The 26620-nt window shown below is 34.2% G+C and overlaps 3 protein-coding genes across 3 annotated transcripts; all 3 read left to right on the forward strand.

Annotated features, from left to right (window-relative positions):
* The first annotated feature begins 6041 nt into the window (after positions 1-6041).
* LOC108828436 (uncharacterized) lies at positions 6042-8864 on the forward strand. Its single transcript, XM_018602133.2, has one exon. The coding sequence runs from the start codon at positions 6394-6396 to the stop codon at positions 8668-8670; it is 2277 nt and encodes a 758-aa protein (XP_018457635.1). The 5' UTR covers positions 6042-6393; the 3' UTR covers positions 8671-8864.
* Positions 8865-19169: 10305 nt separating this feature from the next.
* On the forward strand, positions 19170-20821 carry LOC108828010 (uncharacterized). The gene is made up of 7 exons (XM_018601550.2): positions 19170-19557; positions 19796-19855; positions 19936-20018; positions 20131-20195; positions 20281-20314; positions 20391-20461; positions 20551-20821. Exons 1-7 carry the CDS (start codon positions 19257-19259, stop codon positions 20639-20641), a joined length of 705 nt encoding a protein of 234 aa, XP_018457052.1. The 5' UTR covers positions 19170-19256; the 3' UTR covers positions 20642-20821.
* Positions 20822-21132: 311 nt separating this feature from the next.
* On the forward strand, positions 21133-23552 carry LOC108828009 (lysine-specific histone demethylase 1 homolog 1). The gene has a single exon (XM_018601549.2). The coding sequence runs from the start codon at positions 21188-21190 to the stop codon at positions 23300-23302; it is 2115 nt and encodes a 704-aa protein (XP_018457051.1). The 5' UTR covers positions 21133-21187; the 3' UTR covers positions 23303-23552.
* Positions 23553-26620: the final 3068 nt, after the last annotated feature.

Below are 26620 nucleotides of genomic sequence, written 5' to 3' on the forward strand. Positions count from 1 at the left end.
ATTCCTTTTTCTTTTCTTCTTCGTAAACCCTAGTGACCTTCTTTTACTGGGCCTGATGGGCTTGGTTTCTGACATAAACGGAAAACTTTAACTAATCATGAGCCTAACTTGTATAAGTTTGATTTTATTCAAGATGAAAGAAACCAAGCCCACCAGGTCCAATAAAAGAAGATCTACTTGGGTTGGACAAGTATTTTTTGGAATTTAATAGCAAACCATGTTTATCGGGGAAGAAAATTACTACTAGAATTTGCAGTCGTTTTAAAATGATCTACAACACATTTAAATTATTATTTTTTTGACAAATAAAACTTGGTATTCCTCTCTCTGTCATTGGGTTGGACAGCTTTATGATTGTTATACAACTATTTTCGTTTTGATGGGCCTAGTAGACTTGGTATTCCTCTACGGTTGCTGACGTAAGAGGAAATGTTCTTTGGTGACTATATAAAGATGTCAAGATATGACATCTTCATGATGAAGAGTGATTTTGAGATTGAGAGTTTGCGAAAAGCTTAAGTTCTTAAGTTAGTTTTCTTAAGCAATAAAGAGATTTGTGTCTGTGATCTTGTAAGTTCTTAAACAAAGCTTTACAATAATATTTGGTATCAGAGCTTATGATATAGGAGACCTTACCGTAACAACAACAGCAAAAAAAAGGAAGAAAGATCATCGTCAATTAAGTTTCATGTTCTTACCTCCACCAACTATACGGTATGGGCAATGAGAATGAAAATATTACTCAAGGTACATAAGGTTTAGGAGGTTATAGAAAACGCAATGGATGATGATGAAAAGAGCAACATGGCTATGGCGTTTTTATTTCAGTCAATACCGGAGGCACTCATACTACAAGTCGGAAAATTGGACACATCGAAAAAAATATGGGAGGCGATCAAGACACGTCAATTGGAGCAGAGAGAGTTAAGGAAGCATGGTTACAGATTTTAATGGCAGATTTCGACCGTCTTAAGATGAAAGACACCGCAACTATTGATGAATTTGTCGGAGAACTTTCCAAAATTTCATCTAAGTCAGCGGCGCTAGGAGAGGACATGGAGGAAGCGAATCTTGCTAAAACATTTCTTAAAAGTCTTCCCTACAAGAAGTATATACACATTGTCGCAACCCTAGAGCAAGTCATGGATCTTAAAACCACAAGTTTCGAGGACATTATAGGGTGGCTTAAGGCGTATGAAGAATGAGTATGTGATGATGAAGAAACTCAAGATGACCAGAGCAAGCTATTATATGCAAACTCGGACTCTCAGCCAACATGAGAGTATAATGATTATAGAGGCAGGGTTCGCGGTGGAAGCTTCTATAACAGAGGACGAGGTTGTGGGAGGTTTAATTGTTATAATAACTACAACGCTCCAAGAGATGCATCAAAAGTAACATGTTTTCGATGTGACAAAACAGGATACTTCGCTTTCAACTGCATGGATCGACTGCTGAAATTACAGGAAACACGAGAGAACGAGAACAATGAGACACAAGAAGTGGATTAGCTGATGATGGATGAGGTAGTTTACTTGAACGAAGGGAAAGCCATACCAAGTAATTACGAAGTAAAGGATGGTAAAGATGATATCTGGTATTTGGATAATGGATCAAGCAATCACATGAGTGGAGATCAACGTTACTTCTCAAGCATTGACAACTCGATCACCGGAAAAGTACGCTTTAGAGTCGATTCGCGTCTTGATATCAAAGGAAAAGGCTCGATGGAGTTTATAGATCGCAACAGAGAGCCAAGAAAGATCACAAATTTCTACTTCATTCCAGAGCTTAAAAGTAACATTATTAGTCTTGGACAGACAACTAAATAAGGATGTGATATAAGAATGAAAAGAGAATACCTCATAATCATGATTGGGATGGTAAGCTTATTGCAAAGGCAATAAGATCAAAGAACAGATTATATAAAGTGCACATGAGAGTAAGGGAGCATCTGTCTCTTCTAACAACGACAACAGGTGACTCAAGCTGGTGGCACGCAAGGTTGGGACATATAAATATCGAGACAATGAGGTCGATGATACAATGAGAGCTTGTTATAGGAGTCCCACAACTCGAGATCGAGAAAAGAGTATGCGGATCGTGTCTCATGGGAAAGCAAACCAGAAAATCTTTTCCACACATTGATGGTATCCTTCAAAAATCATTCATCTCCAAGTCTCTTGAGAATAGGGTTAGGGACTCAAAACCGTGACAGCTCTGGTTTCCTTTAATCACCAAGCATGCTATACCACCTCTTGATTATTTATGCTCAATCGAAATCCTAACACTGGATAGAATGTTAAGATCGGGTTTGGATATTGATATTATGTGTCTGTTATGTGGTTTATTGCCTGAATGCATAAACCATTTAGTTAGTTTGGTCAAATTGATCTAGATGCAAATTAGGTGATAATTGTAAGTAGGTTTTTCTCAAAAAGAAAAAGAAGATAATTGTAAAGTGGAGTTGACATGGTAACGTTATAGAGACTTGATTCGGCTAGTGACTTGAGACGAAGAAGTTATTTTTCTTCTTCCGGTGTCCCCTTCCGTATGTCTCGTTTCAAAATTGAACATTTTTTATCCCAAAAAAGTGAAGGTAGCTTGGTGTTTCTGATCGCCAATAATCGCAGCCAAGATGTCATATCAATCCGGAGATTATCGACTATCAAGTGGAAGTATTTAGACAATTGGAAGAAACACAATTTTATTACTTTTTTTTTGATTGATCACAAATTTATTACATATATCTCCAGATTATTGCGGATGGTATGGAATACAATTATTCAGATTAAGGACAATTCATATTTAATACATGGCCTCATCTACTTATACTATAGTACGATAAATGTCTTTTTGACTAAACGATCGTATAAGTGCATTATACGATCGTACACAAGAAGGTGGGAGACAGGTGTGACGTGTGGCTATACTGACATTAAGACATTGACCAATTAAATACGGACTCCTACTAATCTCCACTTGTTTACTTTAATTATCGTTTTATTCTACTTGATTTTTCTATATTTTGTTTATGCTATATTATGGAGTACCTTTTTTATAAAGGGATTAGCAAATTAAAAATAATCATATATAAGTACATCGTTTCCTCGTATTTTTAATATTATAAAACTGACCGGATTTGAACACAGTTAGACTGAAACATTCGATTTTGGCCTTTAAATTTAAATAATTATTAGTTCTAAAATTATCAAAAGAATTAAATAAGATTATTTTTAAGAAATATATATATAATTCTATAACTTTCATATGTGAAGGCTATCGATTCCTTATCTCTGAGAGACGGACATTTGGTTAAGATAATTTACTTCTTTGGTAATCCTTATATACATTATGGGGGATATTGATGGTTAAATAGTTTTTTTTTTTAACTTAAAAGAGTAAATCCGGAATTATACGCAAATCTAACTTATGGGTGAAATATGTATTCCCCAAATAGATTATCTTCTGGATATTCAAATGAACCATAATTAATGGGCTCATATATATGTGGCCATATGTGGAATTAATAATTCCGAACAAGAGGAATCGATCCCTGACCTAGACCAATATGACAACTCCTCTTCTAATGGAAACTACTAGACAACTAGATGTGATTAGGTTATAAAATAGCTAAGAGATTGACAATGATAAATTTAATAGTGTGACTTAAAAAAAGAATATAAGCTTAATATTGGATATTCACCAAAATTGTATGAATAATAGAAAACATAAAGCAATTTTAAATCAATACGCATTGTAGAAGTCTCTTTAGTCCAGTGATTTCATCAAAGGTTCATTAATATTTCTACATTAGGAGGTTTAGATTTCAATTTCCAGAGAAGACGGAATTATGCGAATTAATGGAGAAACGGTTTACAAGAGATATGCAGTATGGCGCAAAGAGTATCGGCTAGCATATATCCGATAGGGCGACTCAGATGATGCAGTTAGACGTGAATCCTCATCAGGCAGATAGAATTGTCGACTGTAAAAACGTTTGTCATATTTCTCATAGCTTGTAATAGCATAATATACCCAGCGTTAAAAAAAAAATCAATACGACATTAAAATAAATAAATGTTCACACTACATTATACAAACAGCGCTCGATGCCAATCAAAATTGGTGATGAATAATGTATTAAGTACATAGTACATATATAAGTTATCATTTGCATACTTATATTCAAAATTCTTTTTTTTCTCATAGGTAGATAACACATATGACATAACTGCATGGGTCAATTTACAAAAGAAACTGTATAAGTTAGCAGAAATAGAGTATATATAGAAAAGTCCAATTAAAGTTGGGTACGAAGAAAAACATGAAAGGCAAGTGTTGTAACGACCATGAGACTCACGTATACCACACAAGGCAGTTAAACTAAAAGGAAGAGTAAAAAAAAGTCATTGCGTGGGGAAAGGGGGAGTAAAAAGTCAAACATTTCATCAAAATGCAGTTATTACTAGTTTGTGTACATGTGTTCATTGTTTTCACTAGGCCTGGGCACGGATCGGATATCCGGGTTTTTGAAGGTATTTGTGATTTGCTTCGAATGTTACGGATATCTAATTTTCCGATTTGCTTTGATTCGGAAAAATACGGATATTCGGAAAAACGGATATCCGGAAAATAAATAGATATTTGCGGATATTTGCGGATACTTACGGATATCTCATTTGTTTTGATTAATACAAATAATCTTAAAAATTTGATACAAATTTTTTTTGGAAAATATTTTTTTTTGCATGATATAAAGGATAAAAATTAAAAGATACAATGAATCTACATATTTTGTAAAATTTTAAACTTAATTAACAATTATAATAACACAAAACTGAAGAAAAAAATTATAATTGTCATAAATGTTTTTTTCCTTTTATGTAATATTTTTATATAAGTAATAATATGAATAGAATCTGTCAAATCATATGTTAGAATAATAATTTTATACAATTAAAATTTTAAATATAATCAAAATATACATGTATTTATATATTGACGGATCGGATCGGATATTCGCTTCCCAAAATTTTAGTATTTGTGATTTGCTTCAATATTAACGGATATTGAATTTTAGTATTTGCTTTGCTTCGAAAGCTTACGGATATTCGGAATTTTCGGATCGAATAGTAACGGATAACGAATCGAATCAAATTTCACGGATAAAATGCCCACCCCTAGTTTTCACCATTTTATAAAATTGGAATAAGTATTTTTACTGATATGAAATAATTATTTACTAGGGAATGTCCTTTTGGTCAACAACACAGACACGCACACAGACACTCTCTCATTCACAGTCTTCACTTCCTCTGTCAAAGACAGTATCTATAGAAACAAATTAAATTCATAGGTTGCCCATTTATACCCAAATTCTGAATATATCCCACATAGACAACAAGACACAAATGGAAAACCCCAGTCATCATTCTCTGTATTTCTTTCCTTCTCCAATAACAATGAAAAGCGAAATATACTATTAAATTTAAAAAAACATTTCGTATTTTTACTCATTTGTTAAGACTTTCACACAATTATCTACTTTAAACCATTTAATGATTTTGTACTAAGTTTGTGAACCTGCTGCTTATGCTTATGTCATGAATGATTTCCCTAAACTGTAATCATATGGGTGGTTACTGATTAGTTCACAACACGAATTATACCATTTCAAAATTCTTAAGATACCAAATTTGATTACGTTGATAGTTGATACTATATAATAGTATCAACTATTATTTAATATATATATATAGATTTAAAATATTAAATCAAGGAAAAGAGTAAAGAGACGAAGACCTATTCCATACAAGAACCCAACAATTCACCTACAAAAACAAGAAGAGAAAAATATGAAACATCCAAATTCCTTTTGAAAAATTGATTATTTATTTTCAAGAAAAATTGTTAAATAATGAATAAATAAAAGAAAACGTTTATGTGGAGCGTGAAACCGACGTACCAATGAGAGAGATGTGAGAGAGTCTAACATCCAATGCTCTGTTTCCTTCTCGTACGACGTGGGGCTCTGGTCTCAACCTTGTTCCTATCAAACGTTCCCTTCAATGTTACATTTTCACTCCACGCGCTTTCCCACAACGCGTGCGATTCAAAACTCTCCTCCCTTACTTTCTTCTCCTCTCTCCTGTCTCTGTTCTCTGAATTTTCTCAGTTTCTTTAAAAAAAAATCCCAAAGAAACGATCAGTGAGAGAGCAGAGAAAGAGGAAAAAGATCTTTCTTTCTGGGTCTAAACTCCACCATGAGAAATCACCTGAGCTCCGATTACCTCCGGCAACCGGCGAGTCTCCCGGCCAAAATATAACACTCTTTTTTAAAACATTTTTTCGTATTAAAACGAAGGAGTTTGGTCTGATTATAGAGTTTCAATGGCGACCACGACCACGAACGCATCTCAACCGCAGTCGCCGCAGCAACCGCCATTACCATCTGCAGAAGAATTAGCGTCCAAAGCGTTACAGAAGCGTTACGAAGGATTAATGACGGTGAGAACAAAAGCAATAAAAGGCAAAGGCGCGTGGTACTGGAGCCATCTCGAACCAATCTTACTACACAACACCGACACTAACCTCCCTAAAGCCGTTAAGCTCCGCTGCTCCTTATGCGACGCCGTTTTCTCCGCCTCTAACCCTTCCCGCACCGCCTCCGAGCATCTCAAACGCGGTACCTGCCCCAATTTCACCTCTTTGCCCAAACCCATCTCCACGATCTCTCCTCCTCCGCCGCCGCCGCCGCCTCCGGCGGCGGCTAGCCGGAAACGCAACTCCTCCGGTGGAAGCTCCGCCTCGCCGCTGAATCATCTCCATCCGGGGTCTTACCACGTGACGCCTCTCACCGTCGTTGATCCGGCGAGATACTGCGGCGGAGGCTTGCTCTTTCCGGCGGCGGTGGGTCAGCCGCATTTGATGCTTTCCGGCGGAAAAGACGATCTGGGTCCTTTGGCTATGCTGGAGAACAGTGTGAAGAAGCTCAAGAGCCCCACGCAGACGCAGAAGCTGAGCAGAGCCCAGGTGGACTCGGCGCTTGCTTCTCTCTCCGACTGGGTGTTCGAGTCTTGCGGTTCCGTTTCTCTGTCTGGTCTCGAGCATCCGAAGCTGAGAGCTTTCCTAACGCAAGTCGGGTTACCGATCGTCTCGCGGAGAGACTTCGTCGCCGGAAGGTTGGAGATGAGGTACGAGGGTTCGAGAGCTGAGGCTGAGTCGAGAATCCACGACGCGATGTTCTTCCAGCTCGCTTCCGACGGGTGGAAGTACGAAAGCTCCGGCGAGAATCTCGTGAGCTTGGTTGTGAACTTACCCAACGGGACGTGTCTGTACAGACGAGCTCTGTTTGTTAACGGAGCTGTTCCGTCTAACTACGCTGAGGAAGTTATTTGGGAGACGGTTAGGGGTATTTGCGGTAATTCACCTCAGAGGTGTGTCGGGGTTGTTTCGGATAGGTTTATGAGCAAAGCGTTGAGGAATCTTGAGAGCCAGCATCAGTGGATGGTGAACCTCTCTTGTCAGTTTCAAGGGTTCAACAGTTTGATTAAAGATTTCATTAAAGAGCTTCCTTTGTTTAAATCCGTCTCTCAGAGCTGCTCGAAGCTCGTCGGTTTCGTGAACGGCACGGCGCAGATGAGAAACTTGCTGTGTAAGTATCAGTTGCAAGAGCAAGGGGAATCTAGACTACTGCTTTTGCCTTTGGAATGTTCCTCGTTTGAGCCGTTGTGTAGTCTAATCGAGGATGTGCTTAACTCCGCTAGAGCGATTCAGTTGGTGATGCTAGACGATGCTTGTAAGGTTGTTGTAATGGAGGATCACTTAGCTAGAGAGGTAGCTGAAATGGTTGGGGATGTCGGGTTTTGGAACGAGGTCGAGGCGGTTTATTCGTTGTTGAAGCTCGTTAAAGAAATGGCTCGACGGATAGAGGAAGAGAGGCCTTTGATAGGGCAGTGTTTGCCGCTTTGGGAGGAGTTAAGATCAAAGATAAAAGATTGGTGCGTTAAGTTCAATGTAGCCGAAGAGAGTCAAGTTGAGAGGGTCGTTGAGAGAAGATTCAAGAAGTGTTATCATCCGGCTTGGGCTGCGGCCTTTATACTCGACCCACTTTACTTGATAAGAGACAGCAGCGGGAAGTACCTTCCTCCGTTTAAATGCTTGTCGCCGGAGCAAGAGAAAGATGTTGATAAGTTGATAACAAGGCTTGTGTCTAGAGACGAGGCACATATTGCAATGATGGAGCTGATGAAATGGAGGACGGAAGGGCTTGATCCGGATTATGCAAGGGCTGTTCAAATGAAGGAGAGAGACCCTGTTTCAGGGAAGATGAGGGTAGCTAATCCGCAAAGTAGTAGGCTTGTTTGGGAAACTTATCTTAGTGAGTTCAGGTCACTGGGGAGAGTTGCTGTTAGGCTTATTTTCCTCCATGCAACTTCTTGTGGGTTCAAATGCAACTCCTCCCTTTTGAGATGGGTAAACTCTCATGGGAGATCATCGCGTGCAGCCATGGATAGAGCACAAAAGCTAGTTTTCATATCAGCAAACTCGAAGTTCGAAAGGCGAGATTTCTCCAACGATGAAGAGAGGGATGCTGAGCTTCTCACCATGGATAATGGTGAAGATGTTGTGCTCAATGATGTTCTCATGGACACATCCTCGGTGTGACTTGTTAATTTTTTTAACTTCTTTCTATGTTAGTTTTTTTCTTTAGAGCTTGGTCATTTTGTAGATTGTTTGAGTTCTTTTATTTACTTTCTTTTTGCTATTACTTGGCTCCTTTAGGAGGTGAGAAAAAGAGCCCTATCATTGTATTTCTGTAAGTCTATTTCGATCATAATTTTAGGCGGTTTTTCGGTTTCTTTTTGCTTTGATTGTAGCAATGAACTTGAGACTGGTTTTGAAAATCATTAATACAAGAGCAATATTGCCATTTAAAAGTTTGTGTTTCTGCATAAATTTGGTTTGAGTAGTGATGAAATATAACGTCAAACGACTTCTATTCAGGTTTCTTGTCGTGTCCTTATCAATTTATCATCAATCTGTTGGTTCAAAAGCTCAAAGCTTGTAGTTAAGAACATTAATGGCATCAACAGAAGATTCAACGACAGTTTCATCTTCTCTATAGGACATTCTAATTATCCCTTTCTCTGTCTCCTTTGTTCTTTTTTCATTAGCGTTAATCTATCTTATTAAAACAGAAACATTCTGTTGGACCTAACATTTATTTTGTAAGTTTTTAAATTAAATATACTTTTATACTTTATAGTTAAATATACATTAAGTCACTAATGTTCCTTTCTTTATACTATTATCCATGTTTCCAAACAATATACTTATTTCTTTATACTACTATCAATGTTTCCAAACAATATATTTTTTATACTATTATCAATGTTTCCAAATAATACAATAATTAATCTTAGTTATTTTATATCTATCATTTTCTCTTTAAAATTTTGTAGAAACGTCATAATTTCATAAATTGCAAAATAGTGAACTTTAAAATTTCGATTATAAGATTGCAAATTATGAAACTATTACAATTTAAATCCAATTAGATTACATATCGGTCATCCATCAGTTCAATCGGTTAGTCTCGGGTTTTAGTAATTTTTTAATATGAATATTTTAAAAACATAAATTGAATTGTCAGATCTCCGGATTAACCGGTATAATCACAATCGGGTTGAATTTAAAAATACTGATTTAAATGCAAAAATATTTTAAATACACACTCTTTAAAACTAACCAAAATATTTGTTAAATTATTAGTGAAATTTTTCATCGTAAAATATCCCGCGCTTCAAAAGCGCGGGTCAAAATCTAGTATTCTTTAATCATGACTGAAACCAATGTCTTTCCATTTCAAGAAATTGGATTTTAAACCCTTTTTAATTTGATTTTTTTTTTCACGTTCTTTCTCCATCATAAAATGATAGTTTCTCTTGATGTCGACGACGAAAGATGTAAACCTTTCTGTCATCCAAGCAAGTAACCGGGTTTTCGCTTTCACTGCCCACATGATTATGATTTATCTAGCTAACTATCAATTTACCCGAGCATTTTTTTTCCGTTTACATCCTTTCTCAAAAAAAAAAGATATATATGTGGATCCCCACAAGGAAAGCAAGTTTATTGGGAGGTTCTTGCATCAAATCATAGCTTTTTTGATGTAATATTGAAGTTGTGAAACTGTTGAAGTAGAAGAACAATCTTAAAACTTAAAAGCTTCGACCCGAAAAATCCAAAACCTTGTTTGTTGTTGGTTGGGGATTACAAAAACTTGATTTGGTCTTCATGGATAAAGCTCAAAGATTCGATTCTTGTAGATCTTGTAGCACAATGTGTGTTTACCCATAACCTTTTTTTTTCTGTTGTGAATGGTTAAAAATGTCAAGTCTTTTGGCCTTTTCACCGAAGCTCATGATTTGTACTATATACATGATCATTTCTAGATTTAATAGAAAAAAAAATGTTTTTTCTTGCGCAAACCCATGATGTTTATGATCTTGTAAGTAAATAATAGTAGAAGAAATAAAAAGTCAAGAACTGCTGTTTGAAAAAGTTTTAGTTCTTTTGATATGCAAATCTAACCACCACAAGCTTTATCAATAGTACTGAATTTTGAAATTCTAGTGGTGAAAATGTCATAACTAGACTGACTCGACAACTAAAGTGAAACTACACAAATTAAGTAATAACAGAACAACCAATAAAAATATAATAATGAATAGAATAATGAATATTTTAAGAAGAAATGTACATATACATAACTATTAAGAATGTAAAGAAAAACACATTCATTTTGGATGGTTTTTGCCAGACAAATATATAGATCTAAGTAATCTCTTACTTTTTTGTGTGACAATGCCTTGTCAACAACCATTTTCTTACAAATATGTATGTATCTATATTCTTCATCATATGATAGTATTGATAGTTTTCAACCGCTGATTGCTAATCTATCAATTTGCAAGTGTTGAGAATAATTGTTATTGAGTGCAAACAAATTGGATTGCTTTTAAATTATTTATCAATTATTCATTTTTTACTTGCCAAAAGGGGGGGTTAAAACACCAAAAGTATATATCAACAATTATACCCCACAAACAGCATATTATTATGAAAAAGAATACACTTTATTTTTGTCTTGCAAACTTTATACTTGATTGGTATTAGATTCACCTTACCCACCTCCATTAGCTGTTGATCTCAAGAAAATTCAAAACTCATATCCACAGAAAATATTTTGACTAGAAACACGAATTATCTCAGTATTTATACTTTATACAAATACGTTGATACTGAACACTTCTGAAAAAAAAAAATACAACCTTTAAGAGACTATCAACTGAGTTTTTATGTTAAATATCATTTTTGTTTATAATTTTAATTGATATTATATAAAAAAATCCTTTAGGTAGCCATTTTCAGTTTATTTTCACCAAATAGTCTTTCAAAGAGGAAAATGACTAAAATAAATTTTATTAAAGTGTAAATATGCATTTATATTCCTAGGGTTAACTAATATAAAATTTGTGGTTTGTTCAGGGGTGGGTTTAAGGGACGAATTCAAATTTTTTAAAATAAAAAATAAATATTTAAATTTTCATAACAAGAAAAAACTATTTTGGTTATTTTATTTTTTTAGGGTTATTTTGTGACAAAAACTTAAAATGTGTTATTTGAAAGAATTACTCTACAAATTATGAATACAGTAATCGATAAAACCTTATAATTTATATTTCATTTCAAACTAAGAAATCAAAGAAACATTTTTTTGTTAAACAAACTACATCAACCTTAATATGTACTAGATCTTGACCCGTCCAACCGGGCGGGTATTTATTTTATGTTATTAGTTTTTATTTATAAATGATATATTTGTAATATTTAAACATAAATTTAAATTGAAAATTAAAATTTTTAGTTATAATAAAAATTAAAAGTTAAAAAAAATATTTTGATATAAATTTTAAATTCCTAACTAAAATAATATAGAGATGGGTCATATTTTTTTCCAATTCTAAAATCTTAGCATTTTTAATAACAAATAAAATAATTTATAAATACATAAAATATATAAACATATTTGAAATTAAAATAAATTGTTATAAAAAAAATCTTACGTCATTGTTGTTTATTTCTATAGTTTGACCGTGCCCGTATAAATATTTGCTTTCACTTCAGTTTTTTTCTTTGTTCTAATTATAATATCTATCTATATATATATATATATATATATGTGTGTGTGTGTGTGTGTGTGTGTGTGTGTAAATTAATATGTATTACATAATTGTTAGTATAGCATTTTAAAACAAAATTTTTATTTATTACTTTAAATAATTATATTAAGTGATTTTAATCGTCTATTATATCATAGTGTATCATATAAAAGTCTAATATTTATAACTAATTGGACTTATATTATAAAAGTGTTATACTAACAATTTATAAATAAAATATTTTATATTTTATTTATATGATATATAAATTGATTTTGATGTGTGATTTTTATTTTATTATTTTTATTAATAAATATTGAAAAATATTAAATGTTAACAAAAAAATCTATAAAAAAAATTATTTTGGTTAAGATTCATTCTATTAAAGAAATCTATTATTTAAATTAGGAAAAGACATTAAATACTTAAATCTATCATTTAAATAAAGAAAAGACAAAATTCTCTACTATCTTTGTTACCAAACAAATTTTTTTTTTTAAAGACTCCTAACCCTATTACCAAACAAAAGCTTAAAGTACTTCTACTTTAATAAGATAGATAAACTTCGTGAATCATAATTAGAAATTTTTGATAAAATAAAGTTCATCGATTATTGTTTATAGAATAATTTTTAATTTTTATTAAAATTTTATTCTAAACTTTATTATATTTATAGTACTTTTATTTTATTTTTTGGAAAGGAAATTTATATAAAATGGTAGGTATTATATTTTTGTGCTGTATATTTTTTTTAAAAAAATATTACATGGTTTCATCCATCTCTAACATTTTCAAACTAAAATATAGATACATTTTTAGAATGATTATAAATTTTAAAATATACAAATATTTCTAAACGTTGTTGTGGTTTCTTATTAGGTTAAACTGTTTTTAAAAATAATTTTTCAATTTTAGTTCCCTTCAAAATATTTGGATTTAAATAAAATATACATTTTTGTGTAATTATGGTAACATATCTCCTTTTTATTTTTACATTTTAAATAGATTATTTAATTTTTTTTGCTTTTTTAATTTTCTTATGGTGATTATCATTTATTTATTTCCTTAAATTTTCCAATCCTTATTAAATATTAAAACTGACGGCAACTTGAAGAAGTAGTTCAATAGTTTATAAATTTTGAGAAATGTTAAAAAAAATTATTCTATTATATTGTTGCTATTTAAGCTACAACACTGATGTTATGGACTTACACTGGTACATTTTCGACATGAAATTTGTATTTCTGAATGAATAAAATATACTTCCTATGTATCCGTTTAAGTGGTTTTAAATTTTTTTGCATATAAATTAAGAAAATATAAATTTTATATAATTTTTCTTGGTTACATAAAAATATTATTAATGAACTAATTCAATTAATAAGAAAAAAACTCAATATTTTGTAATTGTTCATAAAGTTCAGATATTACTATATTTTATCTAGAATAATGAAAATACCAATTGTTTTGAAACAAACTTTTTTCTTCTTTTTTTTTTCTTGAACAACCCAAACTTTTTTCTTCTAAACACCAGTAAATTAACACAGAAAGAGTATAAAAATGCATAGACGCCAGAGAAAGAAGTAAGAAGTGACGACCTCAAAAAAGTAGTTGGAATTATTGATTTGGTATTCTGGTGGTAAGACAGAATTTCCTGTCGGCAAATGCTGACTTCTTACCAAATTCTCTTTCATTACTTGCTTTTAATCAATTTTAGTTTCATTTGTATAAAAGATTTGAAAACGTTGTAAAGATAAAATTATGATGATATGGTAGAGGACAATCTTTTCAAGTTACACAAGAATCTCGTCGGCTCCCAATGCTTCTTCATCATTATACAAATCCATTTTTGATATATATATAAACAAATAAAGTAGATTCGTTTCCCTTTGACATGTTTTTATAGAAATGAGGACATACCCTATTTAATGTAGTAGAAAAATGCAAAACTATTGGTTACCCTACATAATCAGCCTTATGACTCTTACTACAGGTTGTAATTATATTATCTGTAGTTTATTTCACCTGGTAATTTGTGTGATCACTGACTGCTTATCTGATTAAATAATGAAATACTCCATCCATTTTGTTTTAAATGACGTTTAACAAAATTCCACACAAATTTAGGAGACTAAGACAATACCTATCCTAGTCTTTTGAAATACTTAATTTATTCAAGGCTAAATAAAGTCAATTTCCTTTATTATTTACCTAGATTTTTGGAAACGAATATTTGGAACAAAATCAAAATGCTAAAACGTCATTTATAAAAGAACCGCGGGATACACTTCTTGCCACTAAATTTGATGATTACGCTAATGGCCTTGACATGTGGTACGACGGACAAAAATCATTGCTCTCTTATCACTTATGTTTGGTATCTACTACTGTTTTATGTATATCTAATTTCCTTTCTATATTGATGTCAAAGGTAAAACAATCCAACGTATGATCATCCTAAAACGACTTTACCCATATTATACTCGATAATTTAACCATCATAATCGACTGATGCAGTTCTTAAGGCATTAGTAATGCTCGAAACTATGTGAACCTTTAAAAAGTTGGAAATATTAAAATTTAGTTTTTCTTAACTAACATATTAACATTTAGTCATAACTGTTTTAAAATAATTGGATTATCACAGAAATACCATGTGGTGTGAATTTATCAAACAAGATATTGATTTCTATTATATATTTAGTTAGTTTTCTTTCTTGAATAATGTGAGACATTACTATAGTTTTAGAATAGTTTTTTTGGTCAAAAGAACAAATTCTAAAATGTTTAATTTTATAAGTTTTGAGAACTCTTGTGAAAATTCCTCACTAATTAAGTTCTTAACAATAGCCGCTCAATTAACAGTAATTTTATAAGTTTTGAGAAGTCTTGTGAGAATGCCTTTTCTGATGTCGACAATCCATTATTAGACAGACACGTGTCATGTATATTCACTGAGTACACGTTGCTGAAGGAGTTAGTAGGAGTAAGAGATCATAGCTTACCACGTGTAAGAATCTGTATACGGCATCGTCTATTTGACAAGGTCGTTTGTGTTTTGGCACGCGAGGGCAAACATCCCGAGTTTAAGTGGAATCTCGCTCGGAACATGACGCGATTGTCTCGTTCTTAAACCATCTCCGAGGGTTTATTCTATTTTTTACTCTAAAATAGAGTAATTCTATAATAGTGATGAAATTTACTCCAATGGTACTCTATTTTAGAGTAAAAAATAGAGCGATGAACAAAAGAATAACTTATTATATATCTGGAGTAAACCTATTTTTCACTCTATTATAAAGTGAGAAATAGAATATTATTGGAGCATCTTTTACTCTAAACTCTATTTTATAGTGAAAAATAAAATGTGGTTGGAGATGCCCTTAATGACGTAATGAATCTCAAGTTCTTGAAGAACATATCAAGTTATTAAAAAGCATTTTCAACAGATTTGTACAGAAATTATTGTATTCGTTTTATTAATACCAAATAGTCCCTCCATTTCGAAATGTTTTATATTTTAGAAATTTCACACATATTAAAAATAAATTTTGATTATAATTAATTATTCTTTTTGAAGTTTACTATTTTCCAAAAAATTTAATCAATAGAAATTCAATAACCACAATTAATTTTCTTGAAATTTACAATATACTATTATTAATTAAGTAAAAAGTGTATTGAAAATGTAAAAAATGTAATTTTTAGATAGGTACTTTTTAGATAGATCAGTTGTCTTTAAATATTTATGTAAATGTTTTGAAAGCTATTTGTAACTTTTCTAAGGATTATTAGTAGTTAGCTACTACAAAGATTTTCTTTTATAAAATATTTTTTTTTTCAAAAAAGTTCATCTTGTCGAGGAGGATCCAAGAATATTATGTTTGAGCTTACTAACACCATTTCTAATGTATTTTGCTATTTCCACCTCTAAAATATAATAACTTTATAACAAAGATGAATATGTTTTGATCTATTTCTAAAACAACAATTAATACTATAGAAAAGGAAATAGAGGTGAGTTAGTAATTTTATTTCTAAATGCTATTATAGATAATAAATTAACAATAGATTCTAGATACTTTAATATATACCATCAACCTAAAAAACAAAAGTATTTTAATAAAATAAGAAAACAAATACAATTTCAAGTTTGCACCTTTTGGAACTAGATGCCTAGTTATTATATTGTATTTCTTTTATTTCAATATATAGTTAGTTTTAGCAAAAAAAAAAAAGTTCGTTTCACAATATAATAAGGTATCTAAAACCTAAAGTAATCTTTTTCATTTATTGAATACTATATAACCAATCTAATAATTCATACATTTTTATTATTAGTTTAATTTATATAGTAAATGTTATCTTTAATTTTTTTTTAATATTACTACTTTTTACTAAAGCTATTTACATACTAAAACAGAGGGAGTAATTTTCTTACCATGATGTTACACAGAATAAGGAAATTTTTTTGCTTAAATACACAGAATAAGGAATTGAGATTTGTATTTTTTTATACTTCATCTATGAAGATAAATTTTGTTTTGTTTTGGAAATGTATTTGTAAAGTATTTTTTATTAATTTTTATAATATATAAATGGGTTCTTAGAAGTCCATATTGTTACTCCATGTTTTAGTTTTAGATTCTTGGAATTGCTAGAGATGAAAATGTAGAATTATTTGAAATGAGGAACCATTATTACTTGCGAGGGTTTGATATGAAGTGCATAATGATAAAAAGAGAGAGTGACTTACTGACTTATTTCTATTTGAATTATGATTTTGATTAATATTATAAACATTATAATTTCTTATGGAGCATGTGATGGAATTATTTCCTCTAGATTTCGTTATTTGCAAGCAAATCATGAATCAACACTACCGATAACAATATCTTTTTAGCATACAATCATACTCTCATTAGCATCATAAACTAACATTTTTTTTATAATAACTTGTTATATGAGAACATGAATGTTGTAATCAATCATCACAAAACTTGTGGTTATTCATTTTGTTTGTTAAAAACGTATGATTCTTTTATACATACCTAAAGTACGTATATTTCTACTTATCAATTATAGTTCAGTAAACTTGGACAGTCCATAAACCGGAAGAAACTTTCTCAAAAAAAAAAATAGTTCAGTAGCAACGCACCAACATTTTCGAAATAGTATATCAGCACCAAAGTTCAGAACGTAATGTTTAATTTTAATATAGTTTGTATAATAATTTGAAGTAGGACAGTATGCGGAGATATATAAAACGTGTTACGATAAAACTGTAGTTAGAGAGTGACCGAGAATCTGCTCTCTTTCGTAACCGATGTTTGTTTTTTGAGACAAATCACGTTTATATCGCTTTTTCTTAATTAGGTATGGAAGATTCTACTAGTTTGACAAAATATGAACTAAAATCAGTTTTGCTCTGACGTTGTATCTGCTAATAATAAGTTAGTTAGAAAAAAGCAATAATTACTGCTACTCAACCAATTGACAGAAGAGTTTTTTTCCCAAATGGGCACACTTCTAGACTAGTAAATTTCTGCATTAGCACATGCCGATTCTAAATAAGTTATAGATAGATTTTCAATGTGAACTGATTTTAGAAAATGTTGTGAAAGGCCTTAAATACAATAACCAATAGTTTATATGCATTTGGGCAGCTTAGGTTATTTTATGAAACAAAAATTATTGGTATTAATCAAAGTATATTCTAGGTATGACTATATATCCAATATATACATATTTATAATGGCTTGGCACCCATAGTTTAATGGTTTGTATACTAATGTTATCATCATATTATAACAACATAAATTTTTGGTCAATGAAACACAACTTAAGTCCTTGACACAAAAAAGCACAACTTAAGTTCAATTATAGTAGATTTTTAGTATGATGTAAAGAGTACTGTCAAATGCAAATTTTATAATATAGTTCAAAATGGTGGTTAGAAAAAGTGATCATGAATTTAGACTGCATGTCTGGTCTTTAAAGAATTTCGCGGAACGGATTGTTATTGTGGGACTAGATTTGGGATGGGCTGAAATGGGTCATGCATGATTACATGAACCTGCGTTTTTTCTACTTCATTTTTTGTTTTACTTGAAAAATAAGAACGAACGAGAAGAAGGTAATTCGTGCGACTTTTCTCCCGAGAAAATGAAGGGAGCCCACGATTCGAGCTCCGGTGATGATGATTCAAGCTCCGACGATGACGATTTGAGTTCCGGTGGTGTTTTAGTTTAGTGTTCTTTTATTTATTTATTTTGGGACTGGCAGCTTTAGTTTGGTGGTTATTTTAATTTAATTTTTAGATTCATCAAAATAAAAAACTGGTTATGAACTTATGAGTTATAAGCTAATGAAAAATATCTTCTGCAATTATCTTTAATTGGTATGTTAATATATTTAGAGTATGACAAAATTGATTATAACTATTGTTTTGAATAATAAATAAACAAATGAATGACTGATGAATCATGTCTTAGTGGTCTAAAACGTTCTGGAATGGTATGAGCATCCTGTTGCGTATATTATCATATGTCATGTGGTCAAGCCGTAAAGACTTGTACATATAGCTGAACTGATTTGGATAGCCATTCCAGAGATCGCGGTTTGTGCGGTCCTGAGTTACTATGACCCACTTGAAGATAATTTCATTGCGGTTCGGGATGGGACATCCTTTTCATTTCTAAGAGTAGTCAAACGTAATTTTTTATAAGGTAATTAAAATTGTCTACGATAAAAAAAAATAATAAGATGGATACTCTCCCATGCCCATTCTTAAAAAATAGAGTAGGGCCTTTATATTTAACCCCGGAACCGGCGGGTTTGGAACCGTGAAATCACGTTTGAAATTTTGAATAACCGGGAATTCAAATTCCAAACCGTCAAAGCAAACCGTTACCTTCAATAACCGATAATTTGGTAGCCACGCAAAGCTAGAGGGGTCTTCCACATTTCGTCGTCACTTTTCTCTCATTGACATCGGAAACTTCACTTCTCAGCCACAAGAAAAAAATGGCGGCAATCAGGACGATGACGAGCTTGATCATACGCGAGTTTATCCACCACCCTCTCCTCTTCCACTCCTCCTCGAAATCGTGCCACTCTCTTTTCCCATCGCTCCGTCGCACTCCCGGGGTCTCTCTCGTTCACTCCAGTTCCCGATTCGGATCCTTCCGATGCGCGGCGTCGAATCCCGGTGGAGGTGGTGATCGGAAAGTTTCGTCACGGTTGTCTCAGGTGCAACAGATGCTTCACGAGGCGGAGGAGAGAGCTAGCTCCGCTGGCAACGAGCCTACTCCTCAAATCACTCTCGGTAAGGGTTTAGATTTCTGATTTAAATTAAAAGTTTGTCGATTTAGTGAAACAAGGCATCGACACTGTTACAATTAGAACTGTGTTCCGTAGTCATTTTGATGAAAACATTTACAGACAATGCTACAAATGTTATTATAGAACTCTATTTTATACTGATTTTGATGGAATTACAATTATAGTTCGATCTGTTCATACTCATGGTTTCATTTGTTTATCTGTTTGGTATATACTTGCAGACCATGTTACGCTTAACTTTGCTAGAAGCGGTGGTCCTGGAGGCCAAAATGTGAACAAAGGTCTGACCTTTTCTTCTTTGCATTCATGTATCAATGCTTGTATATCCTTCACATGTTTACCTGCTTTTTCTTTTTTTCAGTGAATACCAAAGTAGATATGCGCTTCAATGTGAAAAACGCCTACTGGTTAAGTGAGAGGATCAGGGAGAAAATCTTACAGACGGTTTGTTTTTTTACAATACTATGACCACGAGTTTTATTTCTTATCATGTTCCATTTAGTTAGTAAAGATAGTTGCGTACAAGTTGTTTGATGCTTGGAGCTGATCTTAACAGGAGAAGAATCGGATCAACAGGGACGGAGAACTTGTGATATCTTCAACCAAAACCAGGACGCAGAAGTCAGTAACCTAATCATCATCTCTTTCTTGTTCCATTTTTCAAGCAAACAGTCCCATTTTCTAACACTATTTTTTTTTTACGCAGAGGCAACATCGACGATGCACTTGCAAAGCTACAGGTAAACTTTCTAATTTGAATGTCGCCATCTTTGGTTCCTGTATGATGCTGAGGTGTTTTGGTTTAAACTTCATCAGGCGATTATTGATGCGGCTTCATATGTTCCACCTCCACCATCAGAAGAACAGAAGAAGAAAATCGTAAAGATGTAAGAACCGATCCTCCTTTCCATGGATCCATCTCTCTTCCTTCACCACCCTCAACGCTTTACAAAGGTGATTTCTTTACATTTTTCAGGGCTGCGAAAGCTGATGAGAAACGGCTTAAAAGCAAAAAAGTTCTTTCGGACAAGAAAGCTGCCAGAAGAGACCGCAGTAGTTGGGACTAAAACTTAAACCAATACAATGGAGTCTATGTTGAGTCCAAATCGTTAACTTAGAGATGAGTATGGCACTTTCTTGGCCTTTAATGTTACGCAGCAATTAAAAAAAAACATATCATTCACAGTTTATTCTATAGTTTATATATTTATATTTTACTTTATAATAACAAGTACTTCTTCTCCTGATCTTTGATCAAATATGCTTGATTCATTCCTCTTGTTGTTACCACTCTTCTGGAAGCTTCTGGCTGCAACCACATGAGCAATCCCTACACCACCGGAAACCAGATAAGCCACTGTTCTCACAACGGCTCTTTCGACTACCAAACGCAGCATTTCTCAAAACCTTCGCTGCAGCAAAATGCGTTTGGTGTTGAATCGGCTACGTTTAAAACCAACGCTTATGGGCTACGTTTAAAACCTTCTGACCATGTTTCCATATTGGGCCAGGCCCATTTATAGTGGACTCTTTTGATTTTATCAAAAAACCCCCGCTCGTCTTTTCTCACTCAACACCGCAAGATAATACACAGATCCTAAAGCTTCACTGCGATGGAGCAGGATCAAGAGATCCGACCCGAAAGCCCGGAAAAACCGAATACGGTCACGGATAGTTTAACCAACGCCCAAGCCTCTCTAACGAAGGAAGCCGTTACACCCCCCAACACCGACGCCAAAATCGACAATGACGTCGCCGAAGCAGATCCAAACCCTACGCCCACCGAGAAACCGCTTCCTAGCGAATCCGACGAGGAACCGGACGTTCCGAGCATCTCAGAATCCCTCGAAGAAGAAGAATCCTCCGATCTCGTAACGGAGCCTCGATCCCAAAACCCTAACCCGCTGGAGCCGGGGCCCAGGGCGAGAAAACGCCGCCGCAGGAAGCGGTTCTTCACGGAGATAAACTCCTCCTCGGCCGCGAACAACCAGGCCTTCTCCCGCAACCGCCGCGGCAGCGTCGGGAAAGAGCTTGACTCCGAAGCCCTGACGGCGATGTCGGTGGGGTTTCCGGTGAACTCGCTCACGGAGGAGGAGATCGAGGCCAACGTGGTGCCGATCATCGGAGGGAAGGAGCAGGCGAACTACATCGTCGTGAGGAACCACATCGTCGCGCTGTGGAGGTCCAACGTCTCCAACTGGCTGACGAGAGACCACGCGCTCGAGTCTATACGGTTGGAGCACAAGACGTTGGTGGATACCGCTTACAAGTTTCTGTTGGAGCACGGTTATATTAATTTCGGTTTAGCTCCGGTTATCAAAGAGGCGAGATTGAGGTCTTTTGACGGTTTGGAGCCGCCTAATGTGGTGGTTGTTGGCGCCGGTTTAGCTGGTTTGGTTGCTGCTAGGCAGTTGTTGTCGATGGGGTTTAGGGTTTTGGTTTTGGAAGGGAGGGATAGACCGGGCGGGCGGGTTAAGACCCGGAAGATGAGAGGTGGGGATGGTGGTGTTGAGGCGATGGCTGATGTTGGTGGGAGTGTGTTGACTGGGATCAATGGGAATCCACTAGGTGTGTTGGCGAGGCAGTTAGGTTTGCCTCTCCATAAGGTTAGAGATATCTGTCCTTTGTATCTACCTAGCGGCGAGCTTGTTGACGTTGGTGTTGATTCGAAGATTGAGGTGTCGTTTAATAAGCTGTTGGATAGGGTTTGTAAGTTGAGACAGTCGATGATTGAGGAGATTAAATCTGTGGATGTGCCGTTAGGGGAAGCGCTGGAGACTTTTAGGTTGGTTTACGGTGTTGCTGAGGAGCAGGAGGAGAGGATGCTGTTCGATTGGCATTTGGCGAATTTGGAGTATGCGAATGCGACGCTGCTAGGGAACTTGTCGATGGCGTATTGGGATCAGGATGATCCGTATGAGATGGGTGGTGATCATTGTTTCATCCCTGGAGGGAACGAGACGTTTGTGCACGCCTTGGCTGAGAATCTGCCTGTTTTCTATGGGAACGTTGTGGAGAGTGTTAGGTACGGAAGGGACGGTGTTGTGGTTTATGCGGGGGATAAGGAGTTCTCATGCGACATGGCTCTCTGCACTGTTCCGTTAGGTGTTCTGAAGAAGGGGAGCATTGGGTTTTACCCTGAGCTTCCTGAGAAGAAGAGAGAAGCGATTCAGAGACTCGGGTACGGACTGTTGAACAAGGTTGCCATGTTGTTTCCTTATAACTTTTGGGGGGAGGAGATTGATACGTTTGGGAGATTAACCGAAGATTCTAGCACGAGAGGAGAGTTCTTCTTGTTCTACAGCTACTCTTCGGTCTCTGGTGGTCCGTTGCTCGTAGCACTTGTAGCTGGAGACGCCGCAGAGAGGTTTGAGAAAATGTCGCCTACTGATTCCGTTAAAAGGGTGTTGCAGATACTGCGTGGGATTTATCACCCGAAAGGAATCGTTGTTCCTGATCCGGTTCAAGCCCTCTGTTCCAGATGGGGACAAGACAAGTTTTCGTACGGTTCTTACTCGTATGTTGCGGTGGGTTCATCTGGAGATGATTATGACATTTTAGCTGAGAGTGTTGGAGATGGGAGAGTGTTCTTTGCTGGTGAAGCGACGAACAAACAATATCCGGCTACAATGCACGGAGCCTTCTTAAGTGGAATGAGAGAAGCAGCAAACATACTTAGAGTTGCTAGAAGAAGGGCATCATCATTGGCTTCAGACAGTGCTAAGTGAGATCTAATCTTTAGTTTGGATTTTATTTTATTTTAAGATAGGATCTGGAAGTTATGTCTGCGATCCCTTGGACTTATCTCCAGAATGATCAGTCTCTTATCTTTATTCTTCTGTAATCCATTGAGCTCTCTGGAAAATATGGTTCACTTCAAATATGTCATAGATGTTGTTCGTTGGTGCTTGAACTTACCTTCATCTGCTGTATCAAGTCGTTGCTCTTTGAGTTTGACTTTGGCTTATTCTACAACCACATTATCGTCTAAGTTCATTAACTATGATTGTTCTGTTGGGGAACTTGGGATCATGAAATGATATTAGAAATCTTGGGTTTTGATCTTCAGTATCTTTGGATTTTGTGTTGTTGGGTTTCCATGTTACGTCACATATATGGCAGATAAAGGGTTATAAATCTGATTTGCAAGTCATTGAAACGCAGATCACGATGAAGAAAGTGGCTCTCTTTTCATCCTTTTTTGTCTTCATGTCCTGCATCAGATCATATCTCTTTGAGATTGATTTTGACTCACGGCATTATTTTCTTGTTCATTTCTTAGTTTGGTGGAATACTGAAGCAGCGTGCAATTAGATCGTGTTATTAGTTATTTATATTATTTATTTTAATAGTTTTTCTATTTTAGTTAGTACAAGGTTTTCATAGCTTTTAGGTTTTTATATAAATAGTTTATGGTTTTATCTGATTTGAGATTTTCTTTTTATTTCTTATTTTCGGTTGATCTATTAAAACTTGCAACAAATTTTTAAAGACGTTTTTAGATATTCTTATTATTTACTTATATTATCTTTATTTTAATAGTTTAGTGCTAAGAATTCGATTTAAGATTCGAGGATGAAAAGATTCAGTTGGTAAAATTTAATGCAACATGGAATTAAAATAATTACTGTTTATTTGTATTATTTTTATTCTAATAGTTTTTTGTTTTAACTATTATTGGTGTTTCAATAACTTTTAGGTTTTTATATAAATAATCTTTTAAATAGTTTTATTCATATTATGATTGATTTATAAAATAAAAGTTTGATACCCTTTATTTTCCTTGTAACTGCTAAACCTTGAGAATTTTTAATAAAATAAGAAGACAGTTTTTAGGTATATGGTAAATAACATTGTTTTATTATTATAGCTTCTGCTACAGCAAATACCGGAATTTATTGTGTCATCAATGTCTGGACATTGTGTTGCAATGACTATGGATTCGGATCGACCTCGTTCAACTGAGTATTTTATCAGGTCAGTAAATTATTCAGCTTTTTGTTGCTTGGTTGGTGAAAACAGCGAGGGAAATAATCTGGTTATATACTTATATTAGGTTTAGTTCGGCATTACAAACCATCAGAAGGCACAGAGTGAAATGGGGATGATCTCTAGGTGTATTGTATACGTGGTTTGGTATCAACTATCAAGAGAGATAAAGACGAAGTCGTTGAGCTAATAAAATATGATCCCATCGTAAATTGTTATGGAGCAAATTACAGATATTAAAAAGTTCTTAGCAAATATGAAATATTATATTTTTCTATTTAGAAAATGTGTAAAGCTGCTTCATGCATGTATACCAGGTCACTACAAGAAAACGGTACCGACTCCGACAAAATGTTTCCGATGACCCTTGTTCTCAGAAAATTCCTAATAACTTAGCGAGAGAGTAGTGAGGATTCATTAATTTCATCGGAATTTTGAAGGACTTTTCCGAGAAAAAAAAGTTATCGGGAACGTCTCGTTAAATTCTCGGAAAATTCTCGGATTGTACCTTCAAATAAAATTTCTCGCTATTTTGTCAAAGGTTATCATCGGGAAATAGTCAGTGTTAAAAAGGAGATTGTTCCGATGAATTTACATGATACCATCGTCGGAAATTTTGTATTATATACACAGATCTGTATCGTGTATATAACTGATAATATATAATATTTGAAGCTTAATATTTAATATATAAATATGTGGTTCACAGCGATTTCATGATTTCGAAACATATGTATTTAATAATTTTTATTTAATATAATAAATCCTCTTTTTTTTAGCAACAATATAGATCCTCTTCTCTATCAATATTCGGCTTATCTTCTCTTCTATGACTTATGTTCCCAGATCTCCATGAATGATTCCCTTTTCTTCTTCTTATTTCCTCCATTTTTATCTTCTTTGGTTCCTTTTTTTCTCCTCGTTTCTTCTTCCCATGCTCTCATTATGTTTATTTTTAGATCGGTGATTCTTTCAAGAGACATTCATATTTATTTATGTTTTTTTAGATCTGTGATTCTTTCAAGAGCCACAACTAGTACCTCAACTCCTTGGACCGCCGTAACTGTAACTCTCTGCACGGCTACTCCGGAACTCCTTACACCACCACCGCCGGAACTTCTTAATCACCACCGACGGAACTCCTTACACCACCACCGATGGAACTCCTTACACCACCACCGCCGGAACTCCTTGCACCGCCACCTGCAACTCATTCCCAGTCACCGCCGCAACTCCTTGTAGCCGGAGCCTTCAGACCAACACCGCATCGAACTCCGGCACCATATATTATTACTTTTGTTTTTATTTTATAGAATTTAATAATTAATTGTTTATATGTAATATATATTTGATAGTTTAATATTATTTGAATTATATTTCTATTTCTATTTGTATTTTATTAATTTGTTTTTTTTAATTAAAAATATTAAATTGTCGGAAGTTTGTCTGTACATATCCCTCTAATGTTTCTCGGTATCTTCCGATCATTCTGCGAGAAAGACTTCCGACAAGATTAGTCATCGGAATTTACCGGCTTATTTCCGAGAAATGGAAATTACCGAGAGCCAAACTCCGACTAATATTCTATTCTCGGGAAATAGTAGGAAAGGGTCATTACCGTGTAACTTCCGATGAATATAGTTGTCGGCGCTTATGCATTATTCTTGTAGTGGGTGGAGTATATTCTTATCTCTAATTTTATAATTAAATAAATCCACTCACAGTGAAAAAAATAAATCAAATAGAATTGTATACAATAATCAAGATTTAAAAACTCAGAAAATCATATTCAGATAAGCTGACTAGCAGAGTAATGAGAAAGTTCCGTTTAAACTGCCAAAATTTAAGAACATGCACCGAGGATTGACGAAAATACTCGTGAACAATTAAGAAAATACTTCATCTTAGACCGTTACGTTTTTTTTTTTCTGGTTTTCTCGGTGGCGTTGGGCATGCCTTTCTCACACAGCATGAAGCACGGCTCTTATCAGTACGGGACACCTACTATCAAATTTAAAATGACCATATGTCTTAGTTTAGATATATTACTATAATAA

This window comes from Raphanus sativus, chromosome 9, assembly GCF_000801105.2.
Source record: "Raphanus sativus cultivar WK10039 chromosome 9, ASM80110v3, whole genome shotgun sequence".
Lineage (NCBI taxonomy): Eukaryota > Viridiplantae > Streptophyta > Magnoliopsida > Brassicales > Brassicaceae > Raphanus > Raphanus sativus.